This window comes from Ursus americanus, chromosome 8 (assembly GCF_024610735.1).
Source record: "Ursus americanus isolate L20-20 chromosome 8, mUrsAme1.1.p, whole genome shotgun sequence".
Lineage (NCBI taxonomy): Eukaryota > Metazoa > Chordata > Mammalia > Carnivora > Ursidae > Ursus > Ursus americanus.
Genome location: NC_142134.1, coordinates 45,657,456 through 45,678,151, shown reverse-complemented (window position 1 = coordinate 45,678,151; position 20,696 = coordinate 45,657,456). Strand labels below are relative to the sequence as shown.

General features: G+C 41.4%; 1 protein-coding gene across 1 annotated transcript in view; it reads right to left on the bottom strand.

Annotated features, from left to right (window-relative positions):
* Positions 1-20,696, bottom strand: part of CORIN (corin, serine peptidase) — a 234,581-nt gene that overhangs the window by 55,915 nt on the left and 157,970 nt on the right. The window contains 5 exon segments of the mRNA XM_045815912.2: positions 3,388-3,619; positions 10,637-10,744; positions 14,356-14,472; positions 16,186-16,296; positions 19,480-19,587. Of these exon segments, the coding sequence (XP_045671868.2) occupies positions 3,388-3,619; positions 10,637-10,744; positions 14,356-14,472; positions 16,186-16,296; positions 19,480-19,587 (676 nt within the window).

The window sequence follows — 20,696 nt, the reverse complement described above, 5'->3', positions numbered from 1 at the left end:
CTTTATTTCATGTGTGTCATCTCATTTGCACAAAGCGTGTTTTTAAAGAAGTATCCGCATGTCTCACATTTCGTTACTTCCTGTTTTTACCTTTACTTCTATACCTTCCTTACATCCCTAAGAAATGCGTTACATAGTTAAAAAAAAAAAACTAAACATAACCAAAATAAGTTTCTAGACGAATTTTTTATTTCCTTTCAAATATGTTATTTATTTTCAAAAGTTTTAAACTTTTGGGCGCCTGGGTGGCTCCGTTGGTTAAGCAACTGCCTTCGGCTCAGGTCATGATCCCAGGGTCCTGGGATCGAGCCCCACATCAGGCTCCCTGTTCAGTAGAGAGTCTGCTTCTCCCTCTCCCACTCCCCTGCTTGTGCTCGCTCTCTCTCTCTCTGTCAAATAAATAAATAAAATCTTTTTTAAAAAGTTTTAAACTTTAAACTATTAATTTCAACAAAGTTCACCATCTGTCTCTCTCCTCATAAAATGGGGCAGCCCTTCCAGAAAGGTCAGCTGCAGTCTGGCTAAAAACTGGTAGGGACAGGTGAACAATAGAATGGGGAAGTTTCAGAGAAAGCTCTAGCTGCATTAAGTCTTGTGCTTAGCCTCAGAGCTCAGGTGAAGACAAAGCCATGGCGTTCCCGTGTTAGTTCTGCAAAAACAGGATGTTCAATAGTGTTCAATAACTCTGTTAGACTAATAGCTTTGTTGCAGATTTATTAAAAATGTCTACAATTTGGGGCGCCTGGGTGGCACAGCGGTTAAGCGTCTGCCTTTGGCTCAGGGCGTGATCCAGGCGTTCTGGGATCGAGCCCCACATCAGGCTCCTCCGCTATGAGCCTGCTTCTTCCTCTCCCACTCCCCCTGCTTGTGTTCCCTCTCTCGCTGGCTGTCTCTATCTCTGTCGAATAAATAAATAAAATCTTTTAAAAAAAAATGTCTACAATTTAATTACCGCAATTTTAAATTAGCCACAGGATACGTAATTTATACAGAGCACTGTATAGTGCCTGACTCTACCACATCCTATTTTTTCTATAAAATGGAAATCATACAATAATACGTGAAAAGAATACAGTGAGGTAATAAGGTAAAAATAAGACAATGTGCCGCACTGCAAAGGCAGGGGGCACCGCTCTTATCCTGACCTATGTGGGGTTCAGCCACAGGCAGCAACCCCGATGGTAGGGGCCTCCCTCAAAAGGATATTTTGAGGACAACAGAGCAGCACACCCTAAAATACTTAACACATTGTAAGGGCTCGATAATGTCAGATTTTTCAGACTCGTAACTTAAAAACTAAACGTTAAGAGCCATAAGCGGGCCTGGCAAAAGCAACATTGCTTCATGAACACATGAGTGTAGGATTCTTGTCAGAATATTAAAAAAAAATCTTACAAGCAAATATCAGAATGTAAAATTCATTTTGAGAGCCGCTGAAAATGAAGGATGTACATATAAACCGAAGAAACAGAACTAAAGTAGCCAAAGGAAGTTCACTAAAATGTTGATTGAATAACATCTCAGGGTCAGTCTTGTCTTGGGCATTTTAATGTGAAACATAAGCCCTGAAATTATTAATCATATGCGGATGTAAATTTGTTCCAGAGAATACTTCATTAGGGAAATTTTTTTAAACATGTGAAAAGAAAATCAATGCAAGCATTTGGTAAGGATTATCACAAATTATTATTCACTAACCTTGACCTTGCTCAGCCAAACTGGAATAAAATTTAGAAATAACTTTTCAAAATAAAATGAGGAGACGTTTTCTTAGCGATACTTTAAAAGGCATTTTACAGAAGTTTTCAGAATTATGTTTGCACAAGGCAACATTAACTTTTAATCTGTTTGTATAATTTTTTCAGTGCCCCAACTCATTTTGAAATTTTATTGTTTCCTGTCCTCTGTAGCTGCTCCTTCCCTGTCATCATTTGGTAGTTGGTATTTCATTGATTGTTTTCCCATCTGTCCTCTCTATCGGTATTCCTGCTTTTTCTTAAAGCTCCAAGTGACTTCTGATCCCAGCATATGGGTCCCCTAGTTACTGCTCACATTTAGACAAGCACATCTGTATATTCACCCCTTGATGGAAAATAGCACAAAGAGTGCAGCTGCCCACCTCTCCACAGCTGTCTTGTCTCGTACACTCTTTGCCTACACCGCGACACGTGGTAGAGAAGAGAGACCAAACTGCCACTAAGCGGTAGTGTCCTACCATCACAGCTCTTGTGCGCTCAGAGCTCACAGCCAGAAGCCTTGACATTTGTGCACATTCACTGGACCTCCCAACAACCCCACCCAACCACGATTACTGTCTTGATTTTATTTTTATCTATTTATTTTTTTAAAAAAGATTTTATTTATTTATTCAACAGAGACAGCACAAGCAGGGGGAGCAGCAGAGGGAGAGGGAGAAGCAGAATCCCTGCTGAGCCCGACAACATGGAGCTCGATCCCAGGACCCTGGGACTCCAGGATCATGACTTGAGCCAAAGGCAAATGCTGAATCGAATGGGCCACCCAGGTGCCCCGTCTTGATTTTACAGACAGAGTAGACTGAGACTGAGAGAGACGGAGGAATCTGGCCCAGGCCACAGAGCAGCTACAGAAGAGCCAGGACTTGGACCAGATGGTGGACTCCAGAGTAGTGCTCTTAACCTGAAGTAGGATATCACTCATCCTAAATCCAAGCTACAGGCTTGAAATGCTACCCCTCATTTCATCCAAGCAGGCAGGAAAACGTCAGCGATGTCTCTCCCTTGTCCGACCTTCAGGCCACTGCTTATACAATGTCTCTAAGTTTTGAGCGCTCTCAAGAGGCAGCATTTTAAAACATCAATGTTGCCAGAGGAAAAAAGCAGATACACCCCTTCTTCTGCTAACTCACATCTTAGAACACTTCTTGATCCACCAAAGTGAAACATGTATGATTGTATTTGATTAAAGTGTGTGAACTACTGGGGCACCTGGGTGGCTCAGTCGGTTAAGCATCTGCCTTCAGCTCAGGTCATGATCCCAAGGTCCTGGGATGGAGCCCCGAGTTGGGCTCCCTGCTCAGTAGGGAGCCTGTTTCTCCCTCTCCCTCTGCCTGCAACTACCCCTGCTTGTGTTCTCTCCCTCTGTCAAATAAATAAATAAAATTTTAAAAAAATAAAATATGTGAACTATTTATCAAAGGCAGTTCATACATCCCTTGTGTGGTACTTGGGTAACGAATTCTTACTCAAATATTCATTTAAGAATTCATTTACCTTTCAAACACATAATTTGTTAAATACAGAGCTCCTTAGCAATATGGACCTTGTCTAAACTCAAACTAAGTCTCTGATCCCTTGATTCTCCCTGAGGGGAAAATGAGGATGCCTGGGGGTGACCTCATTGTATTACCTGCAGGGTGGGATCCGCTGGCTTGTGTTCACGTCACATTTTGGTACCAAAATGGTGCAAGCAAAGAACATGAGGTATTTGTAACAGTTGGTTTGAACAAGTGCAGGGAAAAGAGAGGACTCCCAGCTGATGGATGCTTCCTTTTGTGTCCTGTGGCCAAGGTAATTGGGATAATTCGTATGGTTGTAGGGTAAATTCATGCAGAGTTCCAATGTAATTGGTTCACACTGACCTAACAAGAAAACACACATATAGGTAGTGTATGTATGATTGTATATATATATAGCAAATTTCATATGTAAAACAATTTCTTTAAAACTTACAAAATTGAAATCTATTTTACCTTCTTTTTAAAAAAATAACTAAAGACTAGAATGCAAACAGTACATAACTTCCATCAGAAAAGAAAATAATTTGGTTAAGGAACTGCCAAGCCCAGAATCATTTCTGCACAGGCAGCTGCTGGCACAGTGCCCAGTACGCATGTCAGAGAAAGTCTTTCTTCGCTTTTTCCCTCGGCTCAACCTGTCTGAAAGCACCTCTCTTTAATGTTTCCTTTTACTCATTATGTCTTCTGATTTATTCATTACTTCTTAATGAATATATTCCCTCATCTTCACAGCCGTTTAAAAAAATGAATGAATTTGGTCAAATAGACAATTAGATTATTTCTTTCTATACGTTTGATTGTTGATCAGTGGATTCAAATATAAGACGGCAAGATTTCAGGGCAAGAGGAGGCTGAGCTCTCATGAGGCACCCAGAGCTAATGTGACGAAATACTAACCAGTTAGCTTGGCAGCCAAGGCTGTCTCATCCTCCAACCACAGCCTAACTTGCCAGCCTCAGCACCAAAGACTATCTCATCACTGGTGTTTCCTTGGTGACAATAAATATTTTAAGAATGGCATGGCTTTGTGGGCCCTGTTAGCTCTTATCTCCTCTTCTTGACACACTTGTAATCACCCCTCGAATGCAGTCATGGTTCTAGCTGCCAGGAGCAAACAGCACCTGCTGCCTGGAATGATCCTTCCCCATCTTCTCCATCAGGCGAATGCCTGCTTGGCCTATAGGACTCAGCACAGACAAACACCCCCTCTGGGGAGCCTTCCTGGCCAACCACTCTCCCCCTCCCGTTCCCAGCAGGAGTCTCTGCTGAGCACCCTACCATGTTAGGCATATTCCAACCACACACTCACTGCCCTCTAGCGTATTCTTTACTTACTTGCGTCCCCCACAGAATTCAGTGATTTTTTTAAAGATTTTATTTATTTATCTGAGAGAAAGAGAGAGAGAGAGAGAAGGGGGAGGGGCAAAAGAAAAGGGGGGGGGAAGAATCTTAAGCAGACTCTGCTGAGTACAGAGCCAGATGCGGGGCTCAATCTCATGACCCTGAGATCATGACCTGAGCCGAAACCAAGAGTCAGATGCTTAACTGCCTGAGCCACCCAGGCGCCCCTAATTCAGAAATTTTTGAGAAATGAGACTTTGTTTCTTGATCTCAAAGTCTGTACTTAGCACAGCGCCAGAATGGAAGAAGGAAAGGATGGGGGAGGGAGGTGGGCAAGTGTCAGGAACTCTCCTAGGCACTTAAAATGTAGAAATAATGAAAAATAGAGTCCCTGCCATCAAGGCACTCTACAATCTTGATAGGAAGAAAGACACATTTCCTGGTAGCTCTGGTGTAAGTGTGAGGATAGGATAACGGTATTAAAAGGCGCCAAGAGCTCAGAGGGACAAGGTGAAGCAAGAATGGCACAAGAAACCTTCCCAGAATAACCAGGGTTTTGGGGAACTTGGCAGAAAGCCTCCCGTTCCCTCTCTGTTGCAGGAGTCGTGAGAGGTAAGCAAGCGTGTTGATGAGTCTGCCCAGGCCCACCAAGACTGCAGGCCTTATTAAGAGTCATTATTCAATTAAACTTCATTATTTGACCAAGAAGTGATATACGTGCAGATTTGTAATAAGGACTGGGGTGAGATATTAAAGCAGCTCTGGAACCACTTCTCCATTTAAAGCCCCTGAGGGCTTCGAGAAAATTCTGTTGATAAGGAGCCTGATGAAAAGCCTTCCGGGCAAAGTGTGATTACAGTCTCAGTGTACTGGAAAAGATAATGTTGTCAAGTTGGCACAATCCTGACAATGAGTACAGGGTGGAGAGAAGAGAAAGACACAGAGGAAGTGTGGGGGCTGGTTCCGTTTGTCATGTCCATTGATTTGTGAAAGAGGAGTAACATTTAAATCTTTTGGATTTCATACTATTAAAAAATGCCTATTCCTCATAACAATAAAAACAATGCAAGATGCGTAAAGAAAAAGTTCATCGTCTCCCTGCCCCCCCTTCTCTTACCTACCCTCAAAGCCAACAGACTGGGTTTGAATCCTTCCCTGCCTTTCACTGGCTCGTATCTACACATTTAAGCGTCTACAAACATGGACAGGTTTGTGCTTGCCTGCTTCTGTCAGAGTACAATCTTACATTCCTAGCATTCCTCAATTTGCTCTTGTTGCTTAATTATTCATCGTGACCGACTTGTAAGTTAGTAGATGCCACTCTAACTATATTTTTCTTAATTTCTTTAATATAATTTTACCAAAAAGTGGAATTTTTCACACAGATTTTCGATGCAGTCTTTTTTTTTCTCTTGCATACGCCTTTCCTTTCTGTGCCTCTACCTTATCAAGTTTTAAACGTTTATTGGTATATTTTACTTAGATGATAAGTAGACCTATGACATAGATATATTTTTCTTTGATATGTGGGAACTATATCGCTTTTGATTTGGGATGAGATATAAGCTTTCAATGTTTCAGAGCCAAGGAAGATGAAAGGATTAAGTGACCATCATATATTATTCTGGGGATCTCTACTGAATGTGGTAAGGGTGATTGAATCTTGGGTTTTATTCCTTCATAAGGCATTCCTCACAGAGTGTTAAGCAAGATAAACTCTCAAAATATCTATCAACCTCAAATTCTATGATTTACAGCATCAATGAGCTTTTTTATCTCAAGAATTAGACTCACTCGCACGCAAGGCAGTCGATAGGCACTAGAGGGCAGTCGTGTTACAAACATGAGGCAGTTCACTGTTCTCCACGCATTTTGAAGCCGTGCTTAGCACACTGTCCTGAACATAAATGAGGTTTAATAAATATATGCTGAAAAACTCGATCCTAATGGAGTCCTAATGATAGCCCACCTTTCAAAGTCTGAAACCATGTTCGTTAAATTCAACCTAAAGATGGGATTGTTAACTAAATGTCGCATGCTTGCCATGAGGCAATACTCTGCAGCCACCGGAAATCATGTATTAAATGATGGTCACTTACGTGAGAAAATGTCACTTTCAACATTCATTGTCATACACAATATTCTAAGATTCATCTTTGCCTCAAATTCTTTATTTCTCTTTATCATTATTTTTAGTAGTTTCATGAGTTTTATGCGGTGACCACTCCTGTACATACCATCCAGATCAAGAAGTTGAACTTTGCCAGACATCCCAGGTGGCCGTCCGTTTACCCTGTCTTCTACCAACCTTCTCCTTTCTCCATAGAGTACCTACTGAGTTTCATAGTATCCTCCTTCCTCTGCTTTACAGTTTTATTACTTAAGTGTGCACTGCACCCTGAATACTATAGTTAAGCCCTACCCCTTCTTGAAAACTTGTTTTGTCTTCTAAGTCTCTTAATCTGGGTTTCCCCCTCCATTCTTTTATTTTTAATTAGAGTTTAGCTATTGAAGAACCCAGGGTTTTGACTGTAAAGTGTGCCAGAGTTTGAATTTTGCTGACTACCCATTCCTGGTGAAGTTACATACATTCCCCTGCCCTTCCTCCTTCCTGAACACTGGCAGCTGAATCCAGAGGGTTGATTAAGTTCCATCCCTTAGGGAAGACTACAGTGCTACAATGTTCTTCCGTCAGAAGGCAAAGTGTATCTGATTTCTCTCTTTTTGTGATGTGAGTAGCTGTAGATCCTCAATGCCTTGACCCATTAACTCACCAATTCATGTTACCGAATGGGAACAACTGGTCACCAAATGGGACTATTCTAATTTAATCATTTATTTTTCACTCATTTGTTGGGAATGCTTTTAAGTTAGAGATCATTCCTCTCATCTACCATTTGCTTCCAAGGCCTGACGTCCTCAACCATTATGGTGTTTGGCTTCTTTACCACACCCCTATACTATTTGCTCCTTCCAACTAGAGATTGCAAGGAGAAGGCCAAATTGAGAGGTCGGTAGGAAATTATTCAAAGAACAAAGCTGTTCATTGCCTCCTCAATGTTGGAGAAAAAGCAATGCATGAGTAAACCTGTAGACCTAACAGTCAATGGAACGCTGTGAGGAACGAGAGAATCCCTGGAGTATGACAGGCATAGCTGGCTTCATACAGCCACGGCGGTCATGGGCACAGGGAGGTGGGGAGAGACACATGCCCAGGAACTGCTCCTTCCACAGGGTTCCCCAGCTGTCTGGATTGCACACTACAAGGTGGGAGTGATGGATTAGTCTCCCACACCAGAGTGAGGGGAAATAACATTCCCGTTCCCACCCCCTTAGGCAAGGATATGTCTGTATTTTGCCTTCCAGCAGGGCACAAAGATATTAAAGAGCCTGGGTTATGAGTGGATGTGGGGATACTGTGATACTTCAAGCCTTTCAGTACACAATGTCGTCAGAGACGTGGTTTTTAGGCTTTTTAAAAAAAGCAAAACAGAACAAAACTGTAGGCATTTCTGGGAATCTGAGATAAGCCATGGACTTCTCCACTGAAAACTTTGAAAACTATCAAGACTTTTTCACATTCAATTTCAGGGATGTCACAAACCCTTGCAGCCTAGTCATGAACAAACCACTACAGTAACAATTTTCAACCTTAGCTGCACATTTGGAGTCACCTGGAAACGTGAAAAATACTGATGCTTGGGTCCCACGCAAGTTTATCTTCAGATACCCGTAACATTTCATGGGATAGCAAGAACAAGTGTCTTCAAGGACTAGAATCCCAGCAACTCCAGTAAGAGCCTGACGCCATCAGACAGAATAGCCATGCTCTTCAAACTCATATTTTTATTAGCATGGAGCCAGAGAAAGACGATGTTGTGTAGTCTGCCTCAGCGTCTAAGTAGTTGTGGTCTCTCCAGTGGTAAAGATCTTCAAATAATTAACCACATTTTCAAGGGCATGAAGTTTTTCTGAGAGAAGATGTTACTCGTCCAACTTTACAGAGAACCAAGTACACATATACCATCATGAAGTTCTTTGAAAGACGAGAAAAAAAACACCTTTACTTTCCATTGGAAGGTATTTTTAATAACACAGAAGGAATGAGAGACCAATGACTAGCCCAGTGCCTGGCACTCAGAAGAGGGGTGATCAAATGTCTGTTGGACATATACGGAAAGAACCTGGCAGGAACATCTGTGGTGAATGAAGGAGCTGAAGGGACAGTGAGATACTAGAGACACTGTTTGAGTGTATTGAAAGAACACAGAGAGAAAACGAATGTAGTACACATGAGTAGAAAGATGGCAGTGTGTTCTCCCACACTGAAAAGTTATCTCCAGGAAGGCAGAAATCATGTCTCCCTTTGCCATTAAAGTGCCCGGTGCCCATCCCAGAGCCTGGAACATTGTTACGCACGCCATAAATACCGCTTGACTACGAGCCAGAGTTCTCTAGTGCCCTTCTTTCCACTTCTCTTTTTGACAGGTGTAACACATTTTTAAATTTTAAATTTTGACATATTTCAAAAATGGAGAAAACAGGACAACATGCACTCAATACTCCTCACCCAAATCTGACACAGGCTAACAACACTGCCCTTTCAACTTTTTTTTTTTTGACTATGCCATTCCATGTCAGACAACCCCTGAAACTTTAATAATAAACATGTGTCTTTGAGATGAAACTGTCACTGTTCAAAATTGCTCACGCCAAGTTCAAGGCGAAGTAAAGAAAGACTTCTGAAAAAGTTCCAGAGCAGATTGGGGGATAAAGCAAAGTGAAACAATGGACCCAGGACATACACACATACACACGCATATACACGTACACATAGTCATACATATACGCAGTCATGCACGCACATATACACACACATATTTAAATCAGTTTAGAGCGAGTAAAGTGGCAGTATGTCTTAATGGTCTTGTTAACGTCTCTCTCCCCTGTTCTCTCATACAGAAGCGGAAAAGGGCTGGGCATCATGCTTTTAGCCACGCAGTTATTAGGTGCTCGTGAAAATAAACAAAAGTCCTCTCAGTCTGGGTTGTTCCTTGGCTGCCTCCCTCACACTCCTGTGGTTACAGGAGCGACCCTTATAAGCCCCATAGTGACACAGAAAGGTCACTGAGTAAAACCGGGACCTGAACCCTGCAGCCTTTCAGCTGGGAGATACCTTCGTACTTTCTTGCCAACTGGAAGCTGACAGACTGGCTTCTGAATCTCAAGCCCCACGTTGAGGAGGAGGCCAAACATTAATCATAGAAAGGGAAAGAAGTGAGCCAAATATGAAAGCGGAGCCCACAAATAAGAACTCCTTACTAGAAATCAGTCTGCTGGGGCTTTCTGATTCGTTTTCCATTCCCCACGAGAGCCCGTAGAGCCCTCTGCTATTCCTGCCCATTCTCTCTCCCCCAGGAATTCCCCCTCCTGAAAGCGAATTTAGAGTAGCCAATAGTTTACACCATTTGTCACCCAGACAAATTTACATAACAGCTACAAGATCATTCTAGGTCACAAAGTTCCTGGAAAGGTGAGCATGAGTGTTACTAGGAGAACAGACCGCCGTACTTTCATGCGGCTGTTTAGATGAACTTCGTGTTTGCTTCTTGGGTAAAGTTTCCATTTTTGAAGCTCTGCTTTAAGAGGGAAGAAAGAGAGCATCTGCCTGCAGATGGAGCCAAGAAAGTAACAGATAGGAGCTGACGTGGAACTGAAAGTAATGGTAATGATATTAAGCGATTTGGATTTACAGGCCGTTCACAATGACACATTTGTTTCTGATTTAAGTCAACTAAGACCATTTTGTTTCTTTTCTGCTACCACATGCAACCTTTAAAAAAGAAAAGAGAAATATGTATACATATGTATACACACACACACACACACACACACACACACACACACACACACTTGGAGGGATTCCAGACTTCAACATGTTCATGTCGATTCAAAAGAAAAAGGCTACGAGCATCTCCTGAGGCTGTGACCGCCCTTGTCAGCTGCTGTACTACTCACTGCAGTTATTCGGACTGAGGTTCGGGTCACAGAGGGCGCCACCACCACAAGGATCAAGGCAGGAACTGTAGAGGCATCTTTGGTTGCCTTCTTGACATGGAGTCTGACCTGCAGAGCGGGGAAAGGTGCATTTGCTTTCATTGTCTGTAAATTCCTTACACTAGGATTGAAAGTATCAAGGATGCCTGGTGGAGCTGAGGAATGACATAACTTTAATTCCCTTCCAATTTCTCCAAACATATTGAACACATGTTAAATACGTAACTTTCTGGATTAATTTTCCTGGAAACCAAATACAACACATTTATTTCCAAAGGATTCTGTAGGAACGAAGAAAGAAGAGGCAAGCTATCCTACAAAACGGACTCTTGTTGCTTTTCATGGGGGAAAAAAGTGTTTTGTGTTTACCTGGGTGAATAAACTTGACTGCAGAATAAAATGTAAGTTATTGGAGAGAAAGGCCAACATAATGATCTTGGAATCTTGAATACCAAATGATATTATTTTAGGGACTCATTTGCACCCAACTCTAGTCTTCCCCGTAAGGAAAATGTTTTCCCTAAGAATAAATAGGGCATCAACAGCAGTACAGTGGGGGTACAAGTCTTATGCAGCTGCGATCCATATTTTCCGTATGTCCTTGGAAAGTATCACAAGCCTAGCTGTGATGACCTGAGAATTGGGTTTCTTGTTTCCAAATGAATGAGAGCAGTAGTGTCAGCCTAATGGCTTTTCCTTAAGGTATGCAGAGAGGAAACTGCTTTTCCCATTGATTTCCTGGTCATTTGTAGGTTAAATAGAAAATGTAATAAATTACAGCCTGTTCTCTTTCTAGCTCTTGCCCATAATAGTCAATTACTTTCAGACATGTCATCAGGAATCTAGAAAATCTTGCAAGACATTTTAAAGAATAAATAACAGTATGTGTATACATATAATCATTCTTATTTATAACTCTAAGACAATGTTTTTATACTGGACTCTTTCCATTAATGTGCAATACTATATATCATAGCTTTGAAGAAAAGAGATGCCACTCCTTTTTTTTTTTTTTTTAAATATCATCAGTGTCAAATTGTCATTGAAAGGTAAGCCAGGCTCATTTCCATGAGTTTCGTCTCTTAAGTAATTTTAATAAGACAACATGCATTCATTATTTCAGCAGATATTGAGTGTCTGCTGTGTGACAAGCTTATGTGACAAGCTAGACAATGAAGCATTAAAAGATAAAAGAAGTGAAATAGCTTATACTCTAAGTAGGGGTGTGGCCGTGAACGGAGAAGCTAACGATGCTGTGTGATCACAGTGCCGTTGAAAGTGTATGTAAGGTGACAGAGCAGATTAGGACAGTAAGGGAAAAGCTTCTTGAAGGAGTTTTTAAGGCAGGTGGGTTAAGTTGGCATAAGAAGGTAGAATGGGTGTCCCAAGCAGACAGCAGGATTTGCAAAGGCTGGGGTGGGACAAGTACAGGTTGGCCTCACTAGAGCCTCAGGGAGGCTGGACAGGAAGGCTGGGAGCAGAGCCCGAGGGCTGTATGTCTGGGCGCCTCCTACTTCCCTCCCCAACCTCTCTAGCAGAGCCACCCTGGGATCCCTGGTGACAATATTCTGAAGTCGTACCCTCCTCCCCTTCACTCCTGGATTTAATCACGGTGGCCTTCTCCCAGTACCCTCTGTATGCCTTGCTCCTTTCCTCCCTGCGACCTTGACCAAGCAGTTCCCTGTGTCTGAAATGCTTTTTCCGGGCCTACTTTCCTTCATTAAGTCAACTCCACTCATTCAGATCTTCGCTCCAACATCTCTTCCTCCGGGAACATTCCCTGAGGCCCTGTACCAGGCCATGCATCCCATATATGGCACATGACTCCCTGAATTTTCCCTCATGGGCTATTTCACTCCACGGTTAGACACTGACTTGCACAATTATTTGTATCATGCTAATCTTCCCCAGGAGCCTGCAAGCTTTATCGGCCACAAAATCCCCAGGGGTTAACGACATATGAGCGCCATGACAGACATTTACTAAGTTGAATTCATTAGATTAAGCAATATAAAGATGATACAATTTGACTTTTGATCCATTTTATCATATGACTTTCTTGCATCTCACATATGTAAGGAAATACTTTATAAATCTTGCCATTGCATAGTGAAGAATCCAAGATTATTTCAAACAGAGATGAATTATGTAGAAAGAAAGAACAATCTGATCCAAAGGGAGGTGCCTGGCTGATATGCACCTAATAACGCAGGGCTAGAAAAGAATCTGCTTCTGAATTTTAAAATTGGCAAAATGAAGCACTCTTTATCTGATGTTTTAGGTATTAAAACTGTGATTAAAGTGTCTCCCTGTAGGTCTGGAATGCTTTTTCACTAAAGCAATTCTAACGATCAATATTCATTAAGACAAAATTAATTTAGCTACAGGTGACAGATCTCATTAGATGACGTGTGATATGCCGGGCCCAAGACACGTTTTAACACAACAGCCATGTAATAAGAGCTCACATTTCTGGAGCGCTCTCCATGTGCCAACTCCATGAGGTAGTTATTACCCTGAGTTTACAGGCACAGAACCCAAGACACAACAGAGTTCAGTTACCAACCTAAAGTTAACCAGATAGGAAGGAGCAGAGCTGGGGCTTGAACCCTGGGCAGCTGAGCTCCAACGGCCACCTTCTTAATGACTAGGCCATGCTGGTGAGTGGCAAGGTCGCATAAAAACAAATGTAGTGATTTTTAAGTCAAGGGGTATTCCTACAAGCCCTGTGCTTCTACACAAAGTGGGGCTTCAAACAATCAGTGTGGAACTTTCTTGTTCTAGACAGGTTAAAAACCAACTTATTTGATTTACTTTTTGAGTTTCACAGATGACATCAGCGACCCTTTCCAGGTGTAGCTGAGTATAATTGCTCCATCATGTGAGGTGTGAAACTGCTTCTCTGTAAACTCTACTCCTGAAACCAATATTACACTATATGTTAACTAACTAGCATTTTATTTAAATTCTATCTTTATTTAAGATCTGAAATAAAAAATAAAATGATACTGCAGGGAAGAAAGAAAAAAAGAAAAGAAAAGAAAAGAAAAGAAAAGAAGAGAAAAGAAGAGAAGAGAAGAGAAGAGAAAAGGGAAGGGAAGAGAAGAGGGAAGAGAAGAGAAGAGAAGAGAAGAGAAGAGAAGAGAAGAGAAGAGAAGAGAAGAGAAGAGAAGAGAGAAGGGAAGGGAAGAGAAGAGAAGAGAAGAGAAGAGAAGAGAAGAGAAGAGAAGAGAAGAGAAGGGAGAGGGAGGAAGGAAGGAAGGAAAGAAGGAGGGAGGGAAGGAAGAAAGAAGAAAAAGAAAAGTGCTTCTCTGAACACGGTTATTTTAGGAGGCTTTCACATTTAATTTCAGAAGCCAATTCTCCTAATTGGAACCTAATCTAACGTAATGGAATACTATGTACTCAACTTTTCCTTTTGTCATCGTGTTGACTTTCCCCATAACGGTTAAGCGAATCTTCCACGCTATGTAAGTTTTCCACCTCCACTGTCTACCCTTAGGAAGGACTGTTCAGCGTCCGACACTCGAGAATCCTATTCACCACAAGAAAGTGCTGTGAGGAGCGCTGCGTCAGGCGTCTGGAGTGATGTATGGGGGAGTCCCACGTGAGCAGTAGGTCTCCCTTCCCCAGGAAAGGCCCAGCAGGCAGGAAGGCACAGGGCAGGGGCACACACTTACTCTGGCTGCAATTCTCCTCGTCGGTGCCGTCCCTGCAGTCCTCGTCCCCGTCACACTGGAAGGTGCTGGGAATACACTGCCCGCTCCGGCACTCGGCCAGACCCTGGCTGTGACAGGCTGCGGAGGCGAGAACAACAGTCACTGTACCGCCTTGTCCTTCTTGCCGTCTGCGGGGAGTGTAGGTGATGCCCGAGGAGCTGGCATCACCAAGAAAGGAAGTGTTCTGAGTATCTGCGTGGTCGGCATAAGTGAAGGACTGTGCCGTCAATGTGTTTCATTCCAAGTGTTTTTGGAATAGAAAGTTTTCTTTCTAGACTCTCCCTTGCCTTATTAAATAGCTCTTACTAAAAATTAACTTTTTCTTGATAAGGGCAGGGTAAGAAATCGTGGTAATGACGTTCCTGATCCATAGCTTTACTACGAATATAAAAGCTACAGTTCATTACAGGCTTGTTACACAGTAATAACAATAGCTGAGAGTGTTATGTATCTAATCTCAAATCTTCATAATGGACTTGCAAAATAGGTATTATCCACCTTGTTTAGAATAAGGAAATTAAAGTCTAGAGAGTTTAGCATCTGTGTTGAAGTCACAAGGCCGTTAAAAGCTGATGCCAGAATGTGAAGGCCAGCTTCTCGGACTCTCAGCCCAAACATTGCATTGTATTCCAACCTGACCTAAGGGGCCAAAGAAATGACGTATGTGGAAGAACGTGCATAGTAGCCCGCACACAATAAGCACCTTATTTCAAAACCTGCTTATGGCATCTGACATTTGATGGTCAGATGGTCTGTGGCCATTCACCTTCCATTCCTGAAGGCTGTCTAAATTTTATCCCTACTGACCTTTAGAGCATCAGAAACCCATGTATCCTGTGGCCTCAGCCTTCACCATTACTAATATTAAAGCTCCTTATGCTTGAACCAAGGCTCAACACCAGCATTGTTATACTTGAGCGCCATGTCCTTGCTTTCCCAAGATCCACTGGGATACAGCCCACTCTGTTCCACTAGGTCCATCAACAAGGACTCAAGTGATATTTCCAGTTCCAACTCAATTCAGGGAAGGGAAAGTTGGGCATTGCATTTGCTAATTAATTTAGATGATTTTCCTTATGTCAAAATAAAAATCATGCAACCCACATTTCTGTTTTTGCCTCAAATTATAGGGAAGTTAAATATTCGATCTCATATGTATCAACTTTGTCGACTCTTATTAGACAGCAAAATATGGAATAAAAACTTGAATTAGTTTAAACATGCATAATATGCATCAGATTAACTCCTTCAGGTCAATATTGCTCTCTTTTAACACCTAGCTTCAAGATTCAAGGCTGTTTACTCACCCAGAAATATAACAGCCTGTAATGTTGTAATGATTATTGTGTGCTCTGTATAACTCTATGAGCTATGAAGGCTTTCTTCTCTCTGGCAATTCTCTCCATGTTCTCCCACAAATGTGCCTGAGAACATGTGTGGAGGTCCTACAAAGGCAGCCTAACTGCTCATATATAGTTTGCAGAAAAAAGTTCCCCAATGTTTGGGAAGAACATCCCCTTTGACAAAGTAACAGATGCAGAAAGGAGATGTGTGGCCAGTGATAGAGGAAACAGAAACCTGCTTAGCCAGAGCAGCCAAATTAAGCTTGGAGTTGTGGGGAGAGACATGTGGAAGCCACATACATGACATTCGTCATCATACCTCTTAGTTATTATCTTTATAGATTAGAACCAAAGTATAATGATCTTCTGTTTGGATGCTGGATACCGTATTTGTCTAACTAGGAAGAAATGAAAAAAATAAGCAAATGGAAATTGTCAGGGCACTCACAGCAATTGACCTCGTCAGACTTATCCACACAGTCATGGTCACCGTCACACACCCACTCTATCGCAATGCAGCGCCCATCTCCACAGCGATGCTCCTTTGTGGGATTGCAATCTGGAGAAAACAGAAACTCGTGGGGATGTAGAGAAGCAGCAGGACAAACACTTAGAACCAGTGACTCAGAGCTCCAGCTCAAGAGAGTCTGTTCCCATGTTCCAATACCCTCAATACTTCTTCTGTAATGGAACAGTTAAAATGCCACCGCTGACACAAGCATGTGACCCACTGGCCACCATCTCTATGGGGTGAGACCTGTCAGTTTTTCAGATGAGTAACAAGTGGCCAGCTTTCTCAGGACCCATAATTTGTTCCTGGGTTTTGTTTTGTTTAGTTGTTGTTTTCTTTCCCTATGAAAAACGTTTGATTTTTACATTAGCTAAAATAAACAGAACTGTGATGTAGGTTTCACAATGTTGATAGCTGATTTGATGTATTTGTGACAAATCTACCGTGTTTCTAAGAATTGTAACCTACCTCTCTAAGGTAAATATGGAAGGCAGATATCTCCGGTCATCTTTCCTGACCCTAAGCTTGGGCTTTCTATCAAACTGTATTAACATATATACTCATACTGGAAAAAACTGCTGGGTAAGAAATGCAGGATTTATGTATGTATATATATAACATATATATATCCACACAGTCATGGTCACCGTCACACAGCCACTCTATCGCAATGCCGCGCCCATCTCCACAGCGACGCTCCTTTGTGGGATTGCAATCTGGAGAAAACAGAAACTCGTGGGGATGTAGATATATATATATATATATATATATTTCATGATTCTTTTTAGCCTGGATTTAACCAATTCCCCAAACTATACATTCCTGGAGAAAAAAGGATGAATTAAGTCATGTTCCTTGTCACAGAGAACAGAATCTATAGGATTCTTTACCATGAGATGTGTAATAACCTTACTATAAATAACCCTTTAAAAGATATGTATGACTAGCCGAACTGTGGAAAGTTCCGAGATGTCCATCGACAGATGAATGGATAAAGAAGTTGTGGTAAATGTACACAATGGAATATTACTCAGCCATCAGAAAGGATGAATACTTACCATTTACACTGATGTGGATGGAACTGGAGGGTATTATGCTGAGTGTAATAAGTCAATCAGAGAAGGACCGTTATCACATGGTTTCACTCATATGTGGAATAAAAGAAACAGTGCAGAGGATCATAGGGGAAGGCAGGGGAAACTGAATGGGAAGTCATCAAAGAGGGAGAAAAACCATGAGAGACTCCTAACTGTAGGAAACAAACTGAGTGTTGCTGGAGGAGAGGTGGGTGGGGGGATGGGGTAATTGGGTGATGGACATTAAGGAGGGCACGTGATGTGATGAGCACTGGGTGTTATATGCAACTGACAATTATTGAACCCTACATCTGCAACTAATGTTGCAACTATATGTTGGTTAATTGAATCTAAATTTTAAAAAATATATAAATAAATAAATAAAAGATCTGTGTGGATTCATGGATGACAGATTCAATACTGGAGAACGATTGCGAGTATCCGTGAATAGTGCCACTGTCACTGACAGACTCACGGAGTGACCATGGATCTGAGAGGGCGTACTGGAGCAATAAAGTAGGATATATAGAAGATGGAGTGCCGAGAAAAGAAGAAAGACACAGCAGATGGTATGTCTGTGCAAAAACCGGAAGAACCAGCACATGCTCGCCCCGCTAACAAGGGGCAGAGACTGGTCTAAGGGAAAGCAGTAATTACTACCATGGCAGAAGGCAAGGTCACCCTAGGAGTGCACTTCATGATATCCTACTGTCTTCAGAGGAAACACGTTGAGTGGTAAGACCATTCTTTTTCACATGGTAATTATACCCTGGCCCTCTCCACTGACCTGTCCAACTACCAAGTTACACTCGAGCCCTCCACCCCATCCCTCACATTCCCCCTCCCCTTTTCTCCAGTGATCTCACTGGTAAAAGGAGGGTTTGGATTAGACCATCTATAAGGCCTCTTTCAACTATAAATTCTGTGATGTATACAACTAAAATTGCCTCTCACTCTTTGTCCCACAATTAGTCAGTCCCAGAAGGCAATCCATCCATATCTATCTAGTGACTTGTGGGATGATTTGCAAATATATATATTTTCAATATTTTTATGGATACAGTGAGGGGCAGTTGGACAGCTGCTTCTAGAAACTACCTCGTTTCCCAGTATGGGGCTATTTCTGACACTTGCCACTCCAAGGCATTCCTCTGATCTTTCCCCAACATCCACTTCAATATTCTCTAATTGCTAAATATTATTACACATCATTTTCCCAGGGTACGTCCTCATCTTAGCTCACCTTGTTGTTCATATTACAAAGTCCTCATGTCACTCAATAATACGCTACCTAAAAATTCTAAAGGTAACCACAAAGTCAAAAAGGTAAATAAGCAAAAAGAATTTCCTGCTTTTAATTCATGAGATGCCACTCACAACTGAACACAGCTCTTTAAATAGTAGGTTCATTCTTTTATTTATTAAGATATGATGGACATAGAACACTGTGTGTGTTTATCCTAAGTGGGATAAGTCAAAGAGAAAGACAAATACTGTGTGATAGCATTTATATGTGGAATCTTGAAAAGCTGAATTTGTAAAAACAGAGAGTAGAATGGTAGTTACCCGGGTCTGGGTGGGGAATTAGGAAAATGTTGTTTATGGGTATGAACTTGTAACTACTAGGTAGGTTCATTTTTTAAAAGATAAGATCAGATTTTGTACATAAAATAAATGTGCTTGTCCTAACCCTAAGTGTCAGCTCTACTGAAGTTGTCCCTGCCGTGCTTGGCAATCAATTAAAGGAGGGGTCTTTGGTTGCATAGACTAAGGGGATCAGACATACGACATTATATCTGTCTGCAAAGTTTTGCTCAGGCTCAAAATCTAAACATGAGCCACTGGCTCTAACCAAAGAAGAAATAGAACACTCTCAAGGAGAAAAAACTATTAACATATTAACAACTGTTACCCATCTTTCCACACTACTTCTTACGCAGTTCCTTATTATGACTTCATATAAGAAATATTACCTTTACACATAAGACCTGACTGAGAATGGTAACTGAAAAAACCTCCTCTTTCTAAAAATTAAGAAACCGACCATTTTGAAATTTTGTCTGCTAATCACATTAACAAACAATGAGCTTCGGGTTCTGGATTACACGTTCCTGTAACTTTCAGTAAAAAGCTTTAGAGAAACAACGCTACTTACCACAGTCCTGCTCATCACTCAGGTCCCCGCAGTCATCGTATCCATCACACACAAGGCTATAATTAAGGCACTTGCCCGTGAGACAGTGGAACATATTCTCACTGCAATCTGCATATAAGAGAAGTCACCAATGTGTCATCAGAGCAGAACAGGGTGTTCTAGCAGTACTTCATTTAACAAAGGCATATTATGGGAGGCAAATCATAGTGGTAACCAGGTCCACATCTACTGTTCTACCAATGAGGAGACTGTGGTACAGAGAAATCCAAGGTCTTGCTCAAGGTCACATAACAAGGGACTGCAGGGCCAGGACTAGGACCTTCTGGCTTCCAAGCCAATACTTCTATCACTGTCTGAAAGTCTTTATCTGAGATCCACTTTATGTTACCCAAAAGCTCCTTTATAGTCAAATATGAGCACAGATACTCTCAACTCACCATAGTTCCTAATGAAGTTCATGTTCATACAGAATGAATGACTTTTAACAGAAAGTGAGTAGTTATTTCCTTAAAAAATTTCCTTTAAATGAAAGTCTGGTTTTGTCATTGATAAGCGTGAACATAATTGAGAGAAAAAATTATTGAGATGATAAGGTTGTTGTTTTCACATAAATATCACTTAAGTCAATTGAGTGTTTCATAACAGGACCCTCAAATAAGCAATTGTGGACTAGATTATAGTGGCAAGATAAGACTAGTGATACGCAATCTCAAGGAACTTCAGGTTTAATATTGAAGTAAGAAACATGCGATGAAATCTTAGTAGGATAGATCTTGTACTTGGGTAAACTAGATACTTGGGTATCCTGGTTCTGTCATCTGTAAGCTGTGGGAACTTGAGTGTATTAGTTAAAATCTGACTCTGTAAACTGATTTATGAACTTAGGATAAGGTCAATTACTTAATAGGGTTTTGGGGAAGAGATTAATAAACACAATTCAATGGAAAAATAATATCCTTCAACAAATGGTGTTGGGACAATTGCAAAGTCTGGTTTTTACCTCAAACCATACATAAAAATTATCTCAGAGTGGATCACGGACTTCAATGTAAGAGCTAAAATTATGAAGCCTCAAGAAAAAAAATAGGAAAAAAAATCTTGTTGACCTTGGAAGAATTCTTGGATGCAACAAACTCTTAGATACAACCACAAAAGCAAAAGCCATTAAAAAAAATAATAAAGGGACTTTATTAAAGAAATATATTTGATGGGATGCC